General features: G+C 38.5%; 1 protein-coding gene across 6 annotated transcripts in view; it reads left to right on the top strand.

The window, feature by feature from the left end:
* Positions 1-20,159, top strand: part of HECTD4 (HECT domain E3 ubiquitin protein ligase 4) — a 171,220-nt gene that overhangs the window by 78,932 nt on the left and 72,129 nt on the right. For 3 of the 6 annotated variants that reach the window (XM_073222472.1, XM_073222476.1, XM_073222477.1), the window contains exons 10-23: positions 3,566-3,679; positions 4,387-4,527; positions 5,700-5,932; positions 6,308-6,453; positions 7,772-7,842; positions 8,466-8,571; positions 9,166-9,286; positions 9,963-10,091; positions 11,998-12,122; positions 13,648-13,801; positions 14,309-14,409; positions 16,047-16,245; positions 18,331-18,477; positions 19,605-19,709. In XM_073222472.1, coding sequence (XP_073078573.1) covers positions 3,566-3,679; positions 4,387-4,527; positions 5,700-5,932; positions 6,308-6,453; positions 7,772-7,842; positions 8,466-8,571; positions 9,166-9,286; positions 9,963-10,091; positions 11,998-12,122; positions 13,648-13,801; positions 14,309-14,409; positions 16,047-16,245; positions 18,331-18,477; positions 19,605-19,709 — 1,892 coding nt within the window. The remainder of the gene's footprint in view (positions 1-3,565; positions 3,680-4,386; positions 4,528-5,699; positions 5,933-6,307; positions 6,454-7,771; positions 7,843-8,465; positions 8,572-9,165; positions 9,287-9,962; positions 10,092-11,997; positions 12,123-13,647; positions 13,802-14,308; positions 14,410-16,046; positions 16,246-18,330; positions 18,478-19,604; positions 19,710-20,159) is intronic. The other 3 variants (XM_073222475.1, XM_073222473.1, XM_073222474.1) reach the window with 3 other exon arrangements.

Below are 20,159 nucleotides of genomic sequence, written 5' to 3'. Positions count from 1 at the left end.
GGTTGCTTCCATATCTTGGCTATTGTAAATAGTGCTGCCATAAACATAGGGGTGCATATGTCTTTTTGAAACTGGGATCCTACATTCTTGGGGTAAATTCCTAGGAGTGGAATTCTTGGGTCAAATGTTATTTCTACTTTTAGTTTTTTGAGGAACCTCCATATTGCTTTCCCCAGTGGTTGAACTAACTTACATTCCCACCAGCAGTGTAGGAGGGTTCCCCTTTTTCCACATCCTTGCCAGTATTTGTTGTTCCTAGTCTTTTGTATGTTGGCCATCCTAACTGGTGTGAGGTGATATCTCATTGTGGTTTTAATTTGCAGTTCCCTTATAATTAGCGATGTGGAGCATCTTCATGTGCCTGTTGGCCATCTGAATTTCTTCTTTGGAGAAGTGTCTGTTCATATCCTCTGCTCATTTTTTAATAGGGTTATTTACTTTTTGGGTGTTGAGGCATGTGAGTTCTTTATATATTTTGGATGTTAACCTCTTATCAGATATGTCATTTATGAATATATTCTCCCATACTGTAGGATGCCTTTTGTTCTACTGATGGTGTCCTTTGCTGTACAGAAGCTTTTTAGCATCACGTAGTCCCATTTGTTCATTTTTTATTTTGTTTCCCTTGCCCAAGGAGATGCGTTCAGGAAAAAGTTGCTCATGTTTATATTCAAGAGATTTTTGCCTGTTTTCTTCTAAGAGTTTTATGGTTTCATGATTTACATTCAGTTTGAGCATTTTGAGTTTACTTTTGTGTATGGGTTTAGACAATAATCCAGTTTCATTCTCTTACATGTAGCTGTCTAGTTTTGCCAACACCAGTTGTTGAAGAGGATGTCATTTCCCCATTGTATATCCATGGCCCCTTTATCATATATTAATTGACCATATTTGCTTGGGTTTATATCTGGGCTCTCTGTTCTGTTACACAGGTCTCTGGGTCTGTTCTTGTGCCAGTACCAAATTGTCTTGATTACTGTGGCTTTGTAGTAGAGCTTGAAGTCGGGGAGCATAATACCCCCTGCTTTATTCTTCCTTCTCAGGATTGTTTTGCCTATTCGGGGTCTTTTGTGGTTCCATATGAATTTTAGAACTATTTGTTCCAGTTCATTGAAGAATGCTATTGGTATTTTGATAGGGATTGCATTGAATCTGTAGATTGCTTTAGGCAGGATGGCCATTTTGACAATATTAATTCTTCCTATCCATGAGCATGGGATGTCTTTCCATTTATTGGTATCTTCTTTAATTTGTCTCATGAGTGTCTTGTAGTTTTCAGAGTATAGGTCTTTCACTTCCTTGGTTAGGTTTATTCCTAGGTATTTTATTCTTTTTGATGCAATTGTGAATGGAATTGTTTTCCTGATTTCTCTTTCTGCTAGTATTAGACTTTTTAAATAATAGCTTTATTGAGGTGTAACTTACATTCCATAAAATTCATCCCTTCAAAGTTCAGTGGTTTTTAGTGTATCAGTAGAGTTTTTTAAATGTCACCACTATCTAATTCTGTAACATTTCAGTCACTCCAAAAAGAAACCTCATACCCATTAGCAGTCACTCCCTACTTCCTTCCTACCCTGGTATCCACCAGTCTGCTTTCTCTGTGGATTTACCTATCCTGGTCTCTTCATATATATGGAGTTATGCAATTCCACATATATACAATTTCACATATATAGTATACACTTTTGTGAGTGGCTTTTTAAAAAAACGTCTTCAAGGCTTATCCACGTTCTAGCATGAATCAGTGCTTCCTTCCTGTTTCTGGCCAAATCATATTCCATTGTATGGATAATACTCTGTTTTGTTGACATTTCGGTTCAGCTGTTTTGAATAATGCTGCTATGAACATTCAGGTACAAGTTTTGTGTGCATGTTTTCATTCCTCCTAGGTATTTGCATGGGAGTAGAATTCTGGGTCATGGGGTAACTGCGTGACTACCTAACCATTTTCGTTTTAGATTCTCATCAGCAATGTGTAATGGTTCCAGCTTCTTTACAACCTCATTGATACTTGTTATTTTCCTTTTTTTTTGGTTATAGGCATCCTAGTGGATATGAAACAGCATATCGTTTTTATTTGCATCTCCCTAGTGACTAATGATGTTGACAGATTTTCTTGTGCTTTTTGGCCATTTGTATACCTCCTTTGGGGAAATATTTATTCAGATCCTTTGTCCATTTTTAAATTGGGTAATTTGTCTTTTCATTGACCATTAGTCTTATTAAATTCCTTTTTAGTCTCCTTGGCCTGGCTTTTTCACTCAGTTGAAGTTGGCCTCATTTGATAAAAGGTGCCAGTTTTTCATGAGGATATGTATATAGCTTATACAATGATCCTGTTTTAGACCAACAAATCAATAAATGCATAAATTCCTTCTGTGTCCTTGTCCACATTGGTTACTGTGGGGCTGACTCAATAAGTGGGAGCAGGAGGAGCATGTCACCTGGCTGGGAGAATCATGTAGGTGTGTGAAACAACTAAAGGATGACATTTGATGCTGTATCTCTGCCTGAACCAGTGATAAGGTAACAAGTTACCTTATTAAGGGGAGCAGATTTAAATGCTGCAGAATCAGAGAAAGAGAGGACCATAGTGGAATGGGGTAGAAGGAAGACTTCATGAGGTCCTGAGTTTAAGTCATGAAAAATGGATATTATTTGTGTAAGTGGCCAAGTGAGGAAAGACATATGCATGGTAAGCACAATGAAGGAGAGATTTGGGGAAGATCATTTTGTTGGTATACAGTATGGAGCAGTATAAAATAGAAAAGAAAGGAGTACAGCTTAGACCATAGCTCAAGTCAATCACAGTGAGGATCAGATTACTAGGGTATTGGGAATAATGAAAGAGAAACTCAAGAGACACAGTGCTAGAATTTTCTGTTTGAAAGTGGGGAGAAAATCTCATTAGCAGCTAATATGTATATGTGCTGGTGTTGATCCTTGTCATTTTAACTCAGTAAATATTCACAGTAACTATGAGGTAGGTACTTTGATTGTCTCCACTTACACCTGAGGAGAGTGAGAGGTTTAGTAAATTTCCCAGGGTCACCAAAAAGTGGTAGAACTGGAATTCAAACCCAGAAACCTAAAGGTCATGCTTGTCATCACTATCCTGTGTTAAGGGAAAAGGCCAGTATGTCTCCCAAGTTATGGAGCCAGCATTTAGGACAGCAGCTGAGCTGTGCTTGTATCTACTAACCTTGATTGAGCACCAACTATATGTAAAGTATTTCTGCTAACTGTTGTTATCTTGTAATGTTAATAATCATAACCCTTCTAGCAAGCACCCTTTCTGTAATCTATCACGAAATAAACCTTTATGCTAATGTCATTTTAAAAACACTTAAAAAAATATGGCTCACTGTCTAGGAAAATATTGTGTGACAGTTTTCTTTTTATGGTCTTGTGCATATTCTGTCTCCTCGTTGTTACCACCAATAGACAAGAAAAGGTGTGTTATTTTTATGAAAGTCTTGTTGAAAGCCTAAAGTTTAAACTTTGAAAAGTAGACCAACCATCATCTAAGGCTTATTAAAGAGACTCATGTTTGTTTCCGAAGTCCTAGCCTCTAGCTTGGTGTATAATATTTCGGATGGTCAGTTCACAAGTCGTGCCGATCTCATAGATGCTGCCGGAAGCTCACTTGGGCGTGGTGCTCTTGTACCAGGATTGGGTAAGAAATGCCCACATTTCCTTGGAAAATTCAAAGTTTTAGTATTGCTCAACAAATTTTGCCAATTGCCTGTGTTATTCTAGTTTCCTTTAAAGAAAGAATTTTTTTATACTATTTAATTTGGGGGATTAATATAAGAAATTGCCATATGCAAAATTCCTCTGCATCAGTTGCTACTGAAGATACTATCTATTAGTGTAATGGGGCCTTTTAACAGATTCTTCTCACAGCTCAGCCATAAGGGTTTATTTCCTGTGAGAATTGGTATGCTTCTTACCTATAGAAAATGAACAATATTAGATTTTCTCTGCCTTGGCTCTTAGGAAACTCATATTTATGTTTTGGGCTCAGTTACTCAGCCTTTTATTGTTTGTTAATGTGAATTAGTCCTAATGTACCTGGGTTTTAATGTAAGCCAGTTAAATCCTTTTGGAATTGAAAAGGTCATGTGTAAGTCAGTTACTAAGAACTATCTATTCCATAAGACTTACTCCATTCTCACATAGGAATTAAGCAAAGTAGAAATTGATTCCTGCCTTCTTGCTGAGCCCTAATCTAATGCTCTTCCAGGTAAATATATGGGCGTAGGGATGTGGATTGTCAGCACTGGGGAGAATCCTTACCCTTCCATTCTTTAGCAGTGCTTATGAGACATATGTATAAGGCAGATGACAATGACAGTTAAATTAAGTATGCTCTTTTTGCAGGCGCCTGTTATGATACAGTGAATAACATGCTATGGACATGTTCAAATGACTATATTGATCAGTGGTGTAATCCTGGGAATCAGGCCTTCCATTATGTCTGTCTGAGACTTGGAGTCAGTCACATCATTGCTGAACCCAAAGGTGAGGTGCACTCATAGTCTTAAAGGAAAGATTTCTGCCCCATGAAGCGTGAGAGAGTACAGTAGCATTAGTAAGTGGGAATGTCGCCCACGAACAAAATGTTTTAACAGCCTTCCCTCTTTGAACTTAGAAATCTAAAATCCTTGCTGATTGGTTTATTGTTAAGTAAATTTGTATATTAATAAATAGACCTTCGGAGGTGGTCCATAGACTTCTATAAAAGAGAATTATATGTTCCTTCTGAAATTGTCAAAACTTTGGTGCAAAATCCTTTATTTGTACTTGGCATGGGATTATATGCTTTTACAGTGTTTTATGTTGATAATAACTTATTTATACACAGATTTATAATTACCAACAAAAGAACTTTTTAGGTCTAAATATTAAGATACTTAAGTTAATATTAACCTGATATCTTTTGACCTCAAAGTCAACTTAGTGGTGTAGAAGAATGAATAGCTCAGGAAATTTTCTCCCCATACCAATGATAAAATGGACAAAATCATCAAAACAAATATTTCTGGGCTCTGGAAATTGACCAAAGGCATACACCAAATTGAGAAAAACCATTGAACTTTGGGTCAGAACAGCAGAAGTTTGTGGTGCTTTTAGCTGGGGATGGTCCTATCTCCTACCTCAAGCTTGGTCAGTGCAATAATATCACCAGGGTGGAGCAGATCTTGTAAACCAGCAGCTTTGCTGCCAGAGGGAGCTGACTTGATTTAGAGCTAAGCATGGAAAAAACTCCTGCCCAGAAGTAATGTCAGTAATAGTAGTAGTCTTGCTGTCAGACAGAGAGGACCAGTGGCCTAGCTAGCCTGAGCTTGTAGTCCTGGTTAGGGCAAGCAGTGAACCAGCAGACTAGCCAGAAACTTACTAGTGAAATCTGGGTAATGAGAAAGCTCTGGAAGGCCTTGATAAGCTCCCCATGTATTCATGTAGAAGAAGCCAAAGAGGGCCCAAGCTGTTCACAAGGCCTGGCTGAACATGAGCCTGCATTCACATGCAGAAATGTAAGGGGCCAGAAGAAGGGGAGAGCCAGGGCAGAGTTTAAAATTGCCTGAACTTTGATGCGTCCCATCCGCAACATACAGATCCCTCCAGGTGGAAGCCTTACTGGTTCAAGGTGTTTGAGATGTCTTTCCTCACTGAGTTTCCTGTTCATCTTTTAGAAGAGGCTATAACCACGAATGAGGTTATAAACCAATTACTGCACCACGTTGGTGCGATGTGCATACACCAACTCAATCTTCTCGCCACCAATCCCAATCTTCCAATCACAAGTGTCTTGGGCAAGCAGCATCCGATTGAAGCCCACCATCTTAGCAGTATTTGTGACATTATGGAAAAGGCCATGGTTAATGGAGATACCTGTATTATACGCTGCATTCTCGTTGTCTTTCAGGTAAATAAATTATATTGAGATAAATGAGCTAGTGGAGAAAAAACCCACAAACCTTGCCTTCAGCCAGCTAATTTTTACCAGAAGAAAAGTTCAGTAACACCCCTGTGGTACCTAACCACTGTCTAATCCTGGAGTTAGAATTACCATAATATTCATCATACTGTAGTCCCTGGAACAGTGCTAGATATAGCTCCTTGCAATTAATATATGTAAAATATTTACTACAATTATGCTATTACACAATAGAAGACATCATGGTTAAAAATCCACCTGATTATTTATTCATAAGAGTATCTAGAATGTACTTTCTTCATAGGGGTAATTTTATCCCCTGTAGAATTAGCATTCTTAGATACACCCCTTATGTTTCTGTAGGTGGTGTTTAAATTTTTCTTTAGTCCACAAACCGAAAGGAATCGAGACATCATTCGACGGTCGGGATTGCTTCTTTGGCAGTTGCTGATGGCACCAAAAGATCAAATTTGCCCTGAAATTCAGAAGGAAGTCTGCCTTGCCATCAGGTAAGCAGAAAATGATTTTCTTAGTGCTGTATGCAGGATGCTTCTGTACTGCACTGCAGTCTTCCTGCAGGCTGGCAGTGTGGAAGTCTCTTACCCCCACTTTGTGGTTAGGGCCTCACTCAGAGAGAATATTTTAACTGGAGAGGAATTTGTGGCCCCACTCTCAGAGGACAGCCATCTACATATCTACATTTCTCATCTTACCTTTTGGATCTTAAAAAAAAGCCTTTTTAAGTGGTATTTTGATGGTTTGCAAGCAGATATTCTCACTGGGGGAGAGAGGGTGGCAAGGTGGTTAAGAAGCTGGCTTGGGCAGCAGACAGACCTGCATTCTAGCCTTTGCTCTGCCACTTACTAAGTGGTTTGCAGCTTCCATTTCCTCAGCTGTAAAAAGGGCATAAAAATAGCACCTATTTAAGGGTTTGTGAGATTTTAACAAGATAAGACCTGGTGCATAGTACGTGCTCAACAATGTTAGCCTTTTAAAATCTGCTTAAACCCTTGTTAGATGAGATGGAAGAATTTATGGGCCATTTTCTATTTATTGTCATTATCACATATCAGTGTATGTTTTTTAAGTGCAATGAACTTAATGTGACCAAGTATAATTGAGTGACTAAGAGATAACTGAGGGCTCAGTCTGGAAGAACCGTATGACAGGAGTGAGCAGAGAGGGAGGGGTTTTTTTTCCTTCCATATAGATTATGCTTTGGGCCTCCTTCTGTTGAGACCATTAAGGCAATATTTTAAATCTAGTGTCATGAGGAAATTTCTGGGGTGATGGGTATGTTCACTATCTTGATTATAGTAGTGTGTTCACGGGTATATATATATAGGTGAAAACTTATTGTACACTTCAGATATGTGCACTTGATTGTATGTCAAGCCTCATAAAAAAGAAAAGTCTGGCACCATATGCAATACTGCTCTTCCTGCCTTTTTGGGAAAGCTGAGAATTAGAGCTTCCCCTTCTCTAATGATTTTTGGGGCACATTATGCATATACAGCTGGCTTACCTACAATTGTCTTTTTATAGCTCAGTTCTCTCTAACCAGCTCTGTACCTAACCTTAATAAGTTATCATTTTGGTAATTCACACATATGAGAAGGAGAGGAATTTTGTTTACCAGGGAAGTGACTGGACTATATCATGACAGTGAATTGAGTTTCAACTGCCTTTTTAACGATGAAACCCACCTCAGAGTATTATGGAACCAAGCTGGCATCTTTAACAAAAATTAAAATTTAAGTATTTAGAGTTTAGATTTTCTAGAACATTTGTTTAAAAGCTTTTTGACTTTTTTGTCATTTATTTCAGCTCTGGTCTAAATATCTTGTACCCAGGTGAAATTGAAATCAATAACTTACTTAAACTGGTGTTAACAGAAGGTGAGAATTACCCTTTAATTATCCTTGAACAACCGCCCTTTTTTTTGTCCCTGAGGAAACAACTGGATATTGAGATAATAGATATTTCTTTCCTTCATATCAGCATTATGAAGGAAATGTTAGTCAGCACTGTTTTAAAAATGTATCTGCACACATGCCAACACTGCCACCAGACTGAAAGCAGAAACCATGTTTTCTGTATCTTCAAACCTTATAAACCTCTTTCTGTCCCCACTGCTGAGCAGAATGTACCCGACTGTACGAGCTTAGTGAACATGAAAGGTAGTGACTTCTGGCTGGCCTTCCTGTTAAAGGTAGAGTAAACCACCCCAAGAGCAACAAAGTCCACCCTGTCAAAGACACTCTCCAGTTATAAGCAACATTAATTTAAGGGATTAGAAATCACACTCTAAGATGTCAAGAGGGTAATTCCTCTTAAGTCAGGATGTTCCGGTGTAAAAAGTCTGATTGGTTGCAAGTAGTTTTGACTGTTGTTTTTGTAAGTACATCTGCCTGGTGCCCCTAGGTTGTCAGCAGTCTGCTTGTTTAAAAACTTTAAAAAATAGCATCAGTTTTCAAAGCATAAGCACCAGGGTAGCTTATGGAGCTTTGTTCTGTGTTAGGAGAGAGAAATCATGGCCTCTGCCAGCTGCGGGATGTGATCCTAACCAATTTAGCTGAGCAGCTACAAAACAACCGATTTGGCAGCGAGGAGGACGATCATTACAGGTGACACCAACTACATTACTTACTGCTAGCCCTTCCTTTGTGTTTTTCTCAGTAATTCATTTACATTTAAATATATTTGATCCATTTCAGTCTCTTATAATATCTGATATGCTAATTAGCATGGTAAGTCTAAATCATGGGTCAATTGAAAGATAATCTCACAGTTGTCCTAAGAAACGATAATAGCACATTTCCATTTTATCAGTAAAGTAAATAACGTGGGCCTGGAGGAAGGCTACTTAGCAGAAATACCAGATAGAGCTTATTTAAGAATTAATCTTGGTGGAGGACAGCTATCTACATTGCTGGTCTCTGGAAGAGGGTGAGGGTGTGCTGAGAGCTGGTGAGGGGAGGAACGTGTTGGTTTTCTTGGCTGTCTATCAGATACTTGGACTAGGTGCGTGGGCACCGTTTTGGTTCTCTAAGTTTGCTTTAGGTAATATGCCTAGTTGTTAGCATCATTACTGAGTAAGTTGATTTGCTAATGGAGCTGATGAATTTTTTATCTATCATCTTGTATTAATTGTATAAAATTTATCCTTTTATTAATAAGCCATCAGTGTCTTATTGTTACATTTTTCCTGCATTTTAAAGACTAAATGATGAACTTCTACACTACATTCTGAAGATTGTCGTTCGAGAATCCTGTATCTTAATCACCAAGTGCCAAACTGTCTCTAAAGATGATTTTCAAAAACTCCTTTCAACTGTGCCTGTAAGTAAAGCTGTGTTTAATGAACACAAAATTATATCAAGTGTCCATGTTTTCATTTTACTCTGTTGAGGTGTGTGTGTGTACATGTACTTAACACATACACAAGGACAGACTTAACTGATGAAAGCCAGTGGATGACTGTGCTTGGCCTGGAAATGTAGCACTAGACAAATCCATCTGAAATACTCTCTCCAAAGACCATTCCTCCTGCTTCGATGTCATGATGCAATAAATTGTTTGACTGAATTTGGACATTTTTGTTTTGTTTGAAATAGTGAGAATTCCCCTCCTGCCCTTAATTTTTAATTTAGCTTGCTTTCTAAACCATCAGTGTTTTAGAACAGCTAAAAAATTATTTTTTTAAGGTTTGGGTAGACTCTTTTCTAATGGAGATGCATATGAGGGGAAGAGGGTGGGGAAGAAGAATTAAGAGGCACAAATTCAAGTACCAGTGATCAGTGAGGATTGCAAAACAGAAGGCAGAAAGGCACGTTAAGTGTGTCAAATTATGTATTGAAAGCTACATGGAAATAAGTCACCTAAGAAACTAACTTGGTCTGTTTTCTGTACTTTCTCTTTTGCTTCCCTTATTGAAATCTTTTAAGCACATGAGGATTACAAGATCCATTCTTTCACTAAGGTTTAGATCATTTAAATACCCTTATTTGTATTAAAGGCTGCATCCTCCTGTCTGCGCTATCTGATGGCAGTTCAGAACCACCTTCTCAGTAACACTATTTTGATTAAACCTGATGAGAATGATGACAGTGACAGCTCCTTGCAGGGAGAGACATTGAAGGTACAGGTAAACACCAAGCTTTATTCTAGCGATGCTTTCTACCCCGTATGTAAAGCACAGTTTAATTGGCTAAATTTCTGTGTATTATGATGTCAGATTTCACCATGTGGCTCATGTTTTTGTGAGAGGTAGTATTAGGTCGCTCATTTCATAGAGTTTGTGTCACTGCACAGTGGTTGCCATATTTGTGACACTCTCATAATGTGACATCCATGTGCTCCTGTCAATCTTTTTGCCTTGTTTATTTTCATCTTTTTTTAAAGAACTATAAAATATGGCACTTACAAGTGATCTCATACACATCTGAAATTTGTACATATGGATAAATCTGGGAGCCTCACGTTTTAAACCACTTGACATTTTGGCTGGTTGATTCTCTTGATTCAAATAACTTTAAAAAGGTGATAATTTTCTCGTAATCTTTATATTGAATAATTTAATCTCTAAACCTATAGTTCATCTTCTGTAATTATTTTGAAGTTATCTTCTGTGTAAACTCAATAACTTGTTCTCACATGACAATTTATAGCAGTCCAAAGATATTTTTATAGTAGTGGTTGTTATAATTTTGACAGATGCTTGAGGCTGTTGTTTGCATTATTCTTCAGAATTTCATCTTTGTGGGGGAGAATTAGAGAAATCAGTAAGAACTTGATTCTCCCTTAAAATTGTGGACTAAAACACACTGAAAAATTAACCAAGGAGGCCACAATTGAATATGAAAGCCATTAGAGTTTGTCCTTTTCCTTACTCCTTTATGCATATGTACTAGATAAATCTTATACCTGGTAGTGCATATTTGAGCTTATCTCATGTAATCGGTTTTTACACAGACAAAAAGGCATGAATTAATCATCTAAATTGCTGATACTATTTATTAACTTCTCTTGCCTTAGTTTCCTAATTGGGAAAACCTGTTAGGTTTTGCTAAGAGGATTAGAGCTGAGGTATGGCCACTACCTGCCGCTAAGCTGCTGCAGTATGTGCAGTCAGCAGACGATGGCTTGTAGGATTAGTACAACCCACACCACGATTTATCTCGTCTAGTCAGAGATTCCTCTTTTCTTAAGGATAGAAATATCTTCATAGCAAGAAAATTAGTAATACCCTGAAAATTCCAACAATGAAAACCAGTGTTTTCCATTTGAAAAAAAAGATTATAGTACTTAACTAATCCATGGAAAGAAATAGTGTTGGTAAAGACAGACTAGACTGGGTTGTTTAGTATTTCTGGAAAAATTGAAAAACAGATTTCACCTAAAGGGTTAGTTTGGTTGTATTTTTTTAATAGCAAATAATATTGTAAACTAAACATGTCTGTGATCTTAATTAGTGTCTCAACACGTTATTTAGTGTTTGTACTCCCATGAACTTTCTAATAGTTACTTTTAATGTTTAATAGCCTATAACTGCCTGCTACTTTAATGGAACTTTTAAACTTGCCTGTTTTCTAGCGTAGTGGTTTCAGACATTAAGTAAAAGGGTCACTTGTACTGTTTCAGAATGTTGTGTTTTTGTCTCATTTTATTCATCGCCTATACATGCGCCTTTTACTGTTCTTTTTTTCTCTTTAGCTATCCTCATCCCACCCAAGGCAGTCTTGCACCTGGACAGTTTGTGGGCTGGCCACCGGGAGCTCTCTTGTGCTGGAGGGAATAGGAGAAATGCCTTTTCTCCTAGGGACTCAATGTGCTCCCCGTGAAATACTGCGTATTTCTGTCAGCACTCCAGACCTTAGCTTCCCAAATCAAATCGCTACTCCATGCTAGCAGAACTTACTGTTTTGGGACTATTCTGGCCACCTCATTATTTAATTTGGGAATGCATCATTAAATACAGCATTTCATGTTGTCATTGTGGGTGTATATTCATCACAAAGCTTAAAAATAACATTATGATATTTTCTACCTAGGAGCTAAAGGTCAGTATTTTGGCTCTTGCCACCCAGATCCTGACTGGATGTGATGAAGTGTTGGAAATGCTGCAGCAGGTCACCACTGCCCTCATACATAGCGACATAGCTGACCGTGAGCAGAGGTGAGGGAACAAACGGATCAGGAACTGGGAACTGCTGCCCTTAAGGAAGAATAATTTTCTTATGACAGCAAAATCTTTTAGAACAGAACATCACATGTTGGTTTAATATGGAGGGATTTTTGTGAGAATAGGTTGAAATTGCAAGTGTTTCAAAGCCCAGTGCAATCAAACTCTAATGTGCTTTTAGGTGACACTGGGCTGACAGCCATGATGTAGGGGGCACAAAGTTAGCATCAGCTCTGACATTTGGGTCTTCCACCAACATCTCTCCCAAATAGGTCTTTCCTTCAGTTCTCTAGCTCAGCACCACGTGCTCTTAGTTTCCGCATGATCACTACCATTAGGGAGTGACTGAGTGATAAAGATAATGAACTGCTATGCAAAAGATGACACTGACATGATCTCTCAAGGTTTTCCTGGAATTCTACTTCATCGCATATAGGAGTGACCTGTACAGAGGGTAAATTTCTATTTCCCAGTAATAAAGCTCTTTCTCAGTCCTCCCCTTTAACATTTCTGCTGTGGTTTGCTGTTGGAGATGAGTTACATACTGGGTGTATCAATGATTTCAATGTTAGAGATGCTAATCTGTAATAGCCCTGCCAAGTAATTTTTCTTCCAGTAACCCTGTTTCTTGCCCACTCCGAGAATACATGGCCTGGTTGGAACTGAGAGAACAATATAATCTAGATGGGTATTGCACTGGAGCTTGTTAAGACATGAGGGTCCACTGCTGGTGTGGTGCAGATCTACCTTGGGGTGGGGGTACAGTTTGCAAGTCTGGGAGCCGTGAGGTCATTTCTGGTTCCAACCCCCGTATCCTGAATAGCCTTAGAGAATTTACATGACCCACATCTGTCTTTGGGTGAGTCACAGACCTTAATTCTTCTAGCAGAGGATTGAGGTATTAAAAATGTGATTTTTGATAATCATTTCATGACATATACATATGTCAAACTATGTTGTACACCCTAAATTTATCATGTTATATGTCAATTATAGTTCAATAAACTGGGGGGCAAAAAGGATTGCTTTTAAAGACAAATGAAAAATCTGCCTGTGTTGCCCACATGAGCCAGTTCCCTAGGCCAGAGGTGGGTGTCACTGCTGTCGGCAGGTGTAGTGGTTAACTCGTTCCCTATCAGAGACAGTGCCACACAGTCACCCACAGCCCCAGAGCTGAGGGAACTTTGCAGGTAGTAAGTACCTAGGTAATTGTTTGCTTTTTAGACCCCATTGATAAAGTGCATCAAACATGCTATGAAATGCACCATGTAAACTTTTCGGGGGGGGGATGCAAAATCACAGGCTGAAGGTGAAATCTGTTACCCAAATTCTGTCTCTCCCTCTTCTTCAGTGTAGAAGGTGGGACATTTATGAACAGAATTGCTATAACTCTTGAGTGCTGCTTAACTAGTTCAAGGAGATGCAGCTTAAGAGAATTTGGTGGGTAAGGATGATGTTAGTTGCTTCTTTACATAATCAGGAATTGCTTAAGTTGTGTGTTCTCTCAAACTTTTTGTAGGTTAAAAGGCTTGGAACAAGTTACCAAGGCTACAATGCTTGGTCACCTTCTCCCGGTGTTATTAACCTCCCTGATGCACCCAAATCTACAGACCCTGACCATGGCAGATGCCCTAATGCCTCAGCTGGTGCAGCTGGTCCTCTATACCAGTCAGGTATGACTCTTGGTATGCAAAGTGAACTGCTCCCAGCCAGTTCGCTTCGTGTTGCTGTGTATTTTCACTGGCGGCAGAATAAATAAAATCATGGCTTTCAGAAACCAAGGAAATAACAATGGAATGAAGACAAATATCATGACATAAAAATAAGCTAAAATATTAAGGGAAAACATTTTGTTAGACTAAATCACTTACTGCAATCTTTTAGCAAGTGCTAATTGCCTTTCTGCTGTAAAAATGCTGATCTCTAATGCTACTGAGATCCTCCCATTATATTTGGTCTCCTGAGTCTTTGTTGGCTATTGGCGACTAATATAAATGATCCATTCCAGTGTTAAATAGAACGGTGTTAAGTGGTCTAAGTAGCAAATCATTTCTTCATGAAGGAGGGCAGACTAGGATTGTAAAAAGATGACTTAAGTGAGAATGCTAAATTTGGCTCTAGTACTATCCAGATAACTGACAGTAAGCACTTTAAAACATGATGATGGTTTTGTGTTTCAGACGGCTTTGCTGCTTAAAACCCAGTGTCCAGTTTTTGCCGAGGTGGGCTGTTCCCCATGTGGTGCATCAGACCAGAAGGGCAGGCTGTTCCCCGATGAGAGGTGAAAGATGCTGCTTCCTTGCAGGAACCCCTGCCTTGTTTTCTTCTGGTGAAAGCCTACTTCTCCTTTTATGACGATGATTTTTCAGCAAGGATTATCTAACTGGGAAAGGAAGGAAAGAGACTTCAGGGCCAAAATTTTACAAATAATTATAAAATTGATTTGTAGATTTCTAGGCACTGGTTAGAATAAATTGCCCCATGGATTGAGAAATTACTTCAAATGTTATAAGAAATTCTCATGTACTAGTGGTGGAGATATAAAATATTATGACTTTGGCAAATAGTTTGACAGTTTCTTAAACAGTTAAACATATACATCCTACTATATGACCCAGCTATTCCACTTCAAGGAAAGTGGAATTTACACAATAGAAAAGAAAGCGTAAGTTCTTTCAAAGGCTTATATGTGAAGTTCATAACAGTTTTAGTTAGAATTACCCAAGATAAGAAACAACCCAAATGTTCATCAACAAGTGAATGGATAAACAAACTGTTATGTCCATACAATGGAACCCTATTCAGCAATAAAAGGCAATAAACAATTGGTATATTCAGCAAAATGGATGAATCAGAGTACTTATGATGATTGAAAGAAGCCAGATCTCCCCAAAAGAACATACTACATGATTCCATTTAAATAAAACTAGAAAATGCAAAATAATTTCTAGTGATAGAAAGCAAAGAAGTGAGTGCCTGGATTACCAAGAAGAAGGAGGAAATGTCACAGGTACACATAAATGTCCAAACTTATAAAGTTGTACACTTTAAACATGTGCAATTTATTGTATGTCCACCGTGTTTTTAAAGCTGTCTTTAAAAATATTAATCAGAAAGGAAGGACTTCTAGGCTTCTCTAGAGAGTATGCTACCCAACTGAGCTTTGTGCAGTGACAAAAATTTATGTTGTCCAATACCATCAGCCATAGCCACTGATCATTTGCAGTGTGGCTAATGTAACCAAGAAACTGAATTTTAAATTGTATTTTACTTAGATTCAGTTTAAATGGCTACGTTTGACTAAATACCTACCAGACTGGGTAGCACAGAGGTGAAGGAGAAAAAGAGAGTTCCGTAAGAGTTAAGTTTAGGTTTTAAGGGGTTTATATTCCACAGCCTTGGCTGTGACATCTTTGAGAGTTAGTTCATTTACAATAGCTAAGAGGACTTTGAAGGTACTTTTCTTTAGCAGAAATTACAGTGAAAAGTAGTCACATAAATTCATGGAGTTTTCAACTGTTGACATTTAGATATTAACAAAAGGAACCTGTACAGGACCCTAACCCTGTGGAATTTGGAAGGTGGCCAGTCTTACAGGTCTTCTATGGTACCTTTAAATTTTTTTCTTCTGAGTAACTTTACATGAGAGTTGGTGAGGTCCTCTCCTGGATTTGAATTTGGGTGTCCCCTTTGAAAAAAGAGGGAAAATATATAAACATGTTGTCTAACAACAATAGAGAAAACAGAACCTTAAATGTAGAAATTGTAAAAATGTCTCTTATCACCACTCATACCAAGCATTTAAAAATTGCAATGTTGTCATACTGCATGCTGTGGAAAATTAAAGAGAAATTTCCTAACCTTTTGTCGGATTTCACCATGTATACATTTTCTTTTTCCTTTCCTTGCTGGTTTTAGGATGCTGGAAGAGAGGGAAGAGCCAGGCTTTCTTACTGGTTTAAAGATTCCTGCTCCATGGGCTGCCGGAAAGACTGTGGAAACAGTCCACCCTGTCCGAGACAACTATAAATTTAAAGAGACTGTGCACATCCCAGGAGCTCGTTGCCTGTACCTGAGATTTGATAGCCGATGTTCTTCACAGTATGACTATGACAAAGTAAGCAAGAGCTGATTTAGTCTTAGCTCCACCTCTAATAAGCCTATTTCTTAGATGCTTCTTATTTTCCTTTGCTCCTGGTCACCATTCTTGACTTATTTCTGTCTGCAGATCTCTGTTAGGAGAACTTTCCTAAATAATGCCTGAAAGGGTAGTGACTGGGGAGTTAAGTAGCCTGCACCTGTGCAGTCTAAGAACAGTGGTTTCATGACATGCTCAAAGTGGACTTTCGTCAAGCTTTTCAAAAGCTTAGATTCCACTTACAGAAAGTTTTCCTCTTTCTGCTTACCTCCTGCCTTCCCTCCGTGCTTGGAATTCCTGTAGATGAGTGATATCCCTTCATCTAGCAAGGTCTTCCTGCCCAGTTCTTGGGGCTTCTCATGTATCTTTTGGGAGAAGGTGGCCTTTCAGAAGGGTTTCAGATGTGATAGGAACTGGTTTCTATTCATTTGAATTATTTGTTCTTCTTTGCCGAAACTTAAGGACTCACATAGATTTTGAGAAAGTGCTTAAAAGGCATAAGGAAAAGGAAACATTTTAAGGGTTAGAATATTTTCCTCTGTTTGTAATTGTATCATAAACCACCTTGTTGCTCTTCTGAGGAAAGGCTAATGAAATTGTGATACATAACATGTAAAAGAACAAGGGAATGTTACCTAATAGCTTTGTACATACATGGGTCTGTTTTTGTATAGAGTGTTAGCTATCTTGTATAGATTGTTAGCTATCTGTTGTCTCTCTCTGTGACTTGTCTAAGGGCAAATGGTCTTAAATCCCATCAGGGAAAATTTTAAGCTAAAAATAAAGGACTTCTTAATGGTGTTTACTGTGACATGGTGCAACACATTACTGGGCAAATTATAGAATCCTCTTTTCCATTATATTCTAGGATAGTAAAGCTTCCCAGATGTGCAGAGGGGTTTATGCCTTGCCCCCAAAACTTAACTTTAGTTGGAAGCAAGAGGATTTAGAAATGAGAGGATTCAGTGAGTGGCCTTCCTAAGTCTACTCCATTTCATAGCTCCTGGCATTAGCTACCCCCATTTCCTAGATTCAAGTGATACAACAATTTGAAATGGAAGTGGAGGAGATTGGTTGTCATTTTAGTTTGTGTCATTAGGTTTCTCCTTTGAAAACCAGTAATTTGTATCTTCTGATGTATGCTGACCTATACCCGCAGTGGACATTAGTGTTGTGTTGAAGGCTCAGGGAGCCTTACTGTATTGATAAAAGTAACAGTTACTTTCCCAGTGGTCCCTGGCTGGTGTCAGCAAAAGGTCCAAAAGGGTAAGAAATCATAAAATGATAAGTGTCCAGAACTAAAAGGGCAGCTTTTAGATCCAAACTTGAGCTCCCCCATGCAGGCAGAGGCGGTCAGAGCCTACATTAGAAGACAGGATTTGATATTTATAGAAACCTTATTCTTATTCTTTCTGCGATGCTATTTGAATGCAAATGACCTCTAAATGTTTCTCCTGAATATTAGAAAGTTGGTTAATTGGATGTAAATGAATAGCCTTTATTGAAGAAAAGAATTGATACATGAAAACTGACCCAAGAAGAAGCCTCCCCTTTTCTGGCCCAATTTTGTGTCATTTTTCTTTTTGTACCATTAAGCAATATTATATGGCTTATTTTCAATTAGTTGCATTTTTGAAAGTCCTCATTCTTTTTTTTTCTTTTTTTAACTTTTGTTGTGTTAGACATAACCCTTTCCATCTGCATTTGCTCACTTTATTAAATTTTGGGGAACACTTAAGGGGGCAAACTCTACCTGCTATAAGATGTATGTCATGACTTAAGATTAAAATAGTTATTTCAAAATATATATGTATAAAGCTGAGTATAATTATTTGAATGTGAGGTCCCCAAGCCAGTTAAACTGTGGTAATATTTGTTATTCTGTGCTGCCCTGTAAATGCCAGTGGTTGTTTGCATCTGAACTAGTATCAGTTGTACCTAAAAAATCAGGAAATGTTAGTTGAACTATAGTGACACCAGTGCCTGGTTATAAATGTATTTTTAAGCCAACATTTTTTTGCAGCCTTTTTATTTGTAGATGTTGTTTTTGTTTTTCTTTTACAGTCTAACAGTATATTTTCTGTTTTGAAGTTGGTGATATACGCGGGGCCTAACACAAACAGTAGGAAGGTTGCTGAGTATGGAGGCAATACACTGGGATATGGCAGCCGTAGTGTCTTAGGAACTGGTTGGCCGAAAGACTTGGTGAAGGTATGGTATCCAGTCACGTTTGCTTCCTACAAAAGAAATATGAACTTACATTCCTCATAGGCCCAAATAATAACTATAATTACAGAAAAAATTTGCCATGAGGTTTTTGTTGAGGTGGGGCTACTTTGCCAGGCCTGTCAACTCACTACTTCATTCAGAATGACCCTCCTTTCACTTAAAGGGCATCAGGCCCCTGTCTGCTCTAGAACTTATATCTATTCCTCAGGTTAGACCATGGACTGGGGTTTTCATGGTACTTCCTTCCCTGCCCATCAAAAGGATGGCGAGTTCTTCCAGCTTCCTTCTTTCTAAACTCCCTTATGGTGGCATCCTAGAACCATAGGGCCACTTCAGTTTAAAGCATGGAATCAATGTTCTCAAATGAATTTGGGCCTTTGGAGCAAAAATGATAGCTCATTCTCACACTGGTGAGATTTCAGCCATGCTTTGTAATCTGGACCCCTAAACTACAGCATAGCTACACAGAATATGAATATGAACCAAAATATCCACTAAAACCTGAAAATTTCTCCAGAGTCTATTCCTGGAGCCTTTATCTCACAGATGTTATATAACCTCTTTAATTCAGCCACAGATCGCAAGTTACTTCCAGGGCATATTCTGTATGCACCCAAATCTGGATCAAAAAAACACTTATAAGTGTTCTCTGATTTCCTGCATTTTATTTCTTATTTGTGGTGTTGGTTCTACAATACAGAACAAGGTCTTCCAGAACTCTCTCTGTGTTCTTCAAGATACTGGCCATTTGCCTGCCCTGTTGGCACAAGCAGGTGGTGAAGTGGAGAAGGGAGGGCAGAAAGGATAGAAGTCTGAGTAATTTATTGAAATTATCCTCAAGATTTAATGAATTTTTACTCTGATCCTGATGTTGGGCAGTCATGGCCCATTTCACAGATGCCTTGTCCCAGAAGCTACTGGTCAGGTGTGACACCTGAAAGGTTGGTGTCCAAATACGAGGGGATGGAATTTGAATCAAAAAAGGGAGTGAGAAAAGGGGTGAAGTATTTGCTGTGGTCCTTTTGAAAGTCACTCTCTAAAATTCATTGCTCTCTTGAAAATTGTGTGTCTTGTTTTTAAAGTGCATTTCCCCCCCCTTAAATTTTAAGGTGGAAGGAGATACAGTCACCTTCTCCTTTGAAATGAGAAGTGGCCGTGAACACAACACTCCTGATAAAGCTATGTGGGGCTTTGCTTGCACAGTTCGCGCTCAGGTACTGGAATCTAACCACTGCTGTGACATAATGTACTTTCTCCTATGTGCCTTGGTTACATACATCATATTTGCCTTGGAAACAGGGCAAAATATGAGCTGTCTCACCCATCTCTTCCATTTGGCAGCAGTAGACTACTCATAGTAAGTAGTAGTTTTATGGAATAAAACTAGGTGGGACCTAAAATCAGTTCAGCACAGAAAGAATCCATTGCTAGGGGCCCCACCTACAAAGCCTGGAGAGGTGATCTGCCTCCAGCATCTTCCCATAGGGTAAAGAAGACTCTAATAACACCTAACAGAAGTAAGCACTTGGATTCTGGGTTCTAAGAGTAATAGGATCAGATTATTTTCATTCTATTCCCAAAGGCTCTTCTTGCTAGCCTGGTTCTGTCTGCTTAATTACTCATGTTACAGTCTGGATGGAAGTTTAATCTGCTCCTTTTAGCAG

This window comes from Manis javanica, chromosome 15, assembly GCF_040802235.1.
Source record: "Manis javanica isolate MJ-LG chromosome 15, MJ_LKY, whole genome shotgun sequence".
Lineage (NCBI taxonomy): Eukaryota > Metazoa > Chordata > Mammalia > Pholidota > Manidae > Manis > Manis javanica.
Note: the sequence above shows the minus strand (reverse complement) of the source record. Positions and strands in the feature narration are given on the sequence as shown.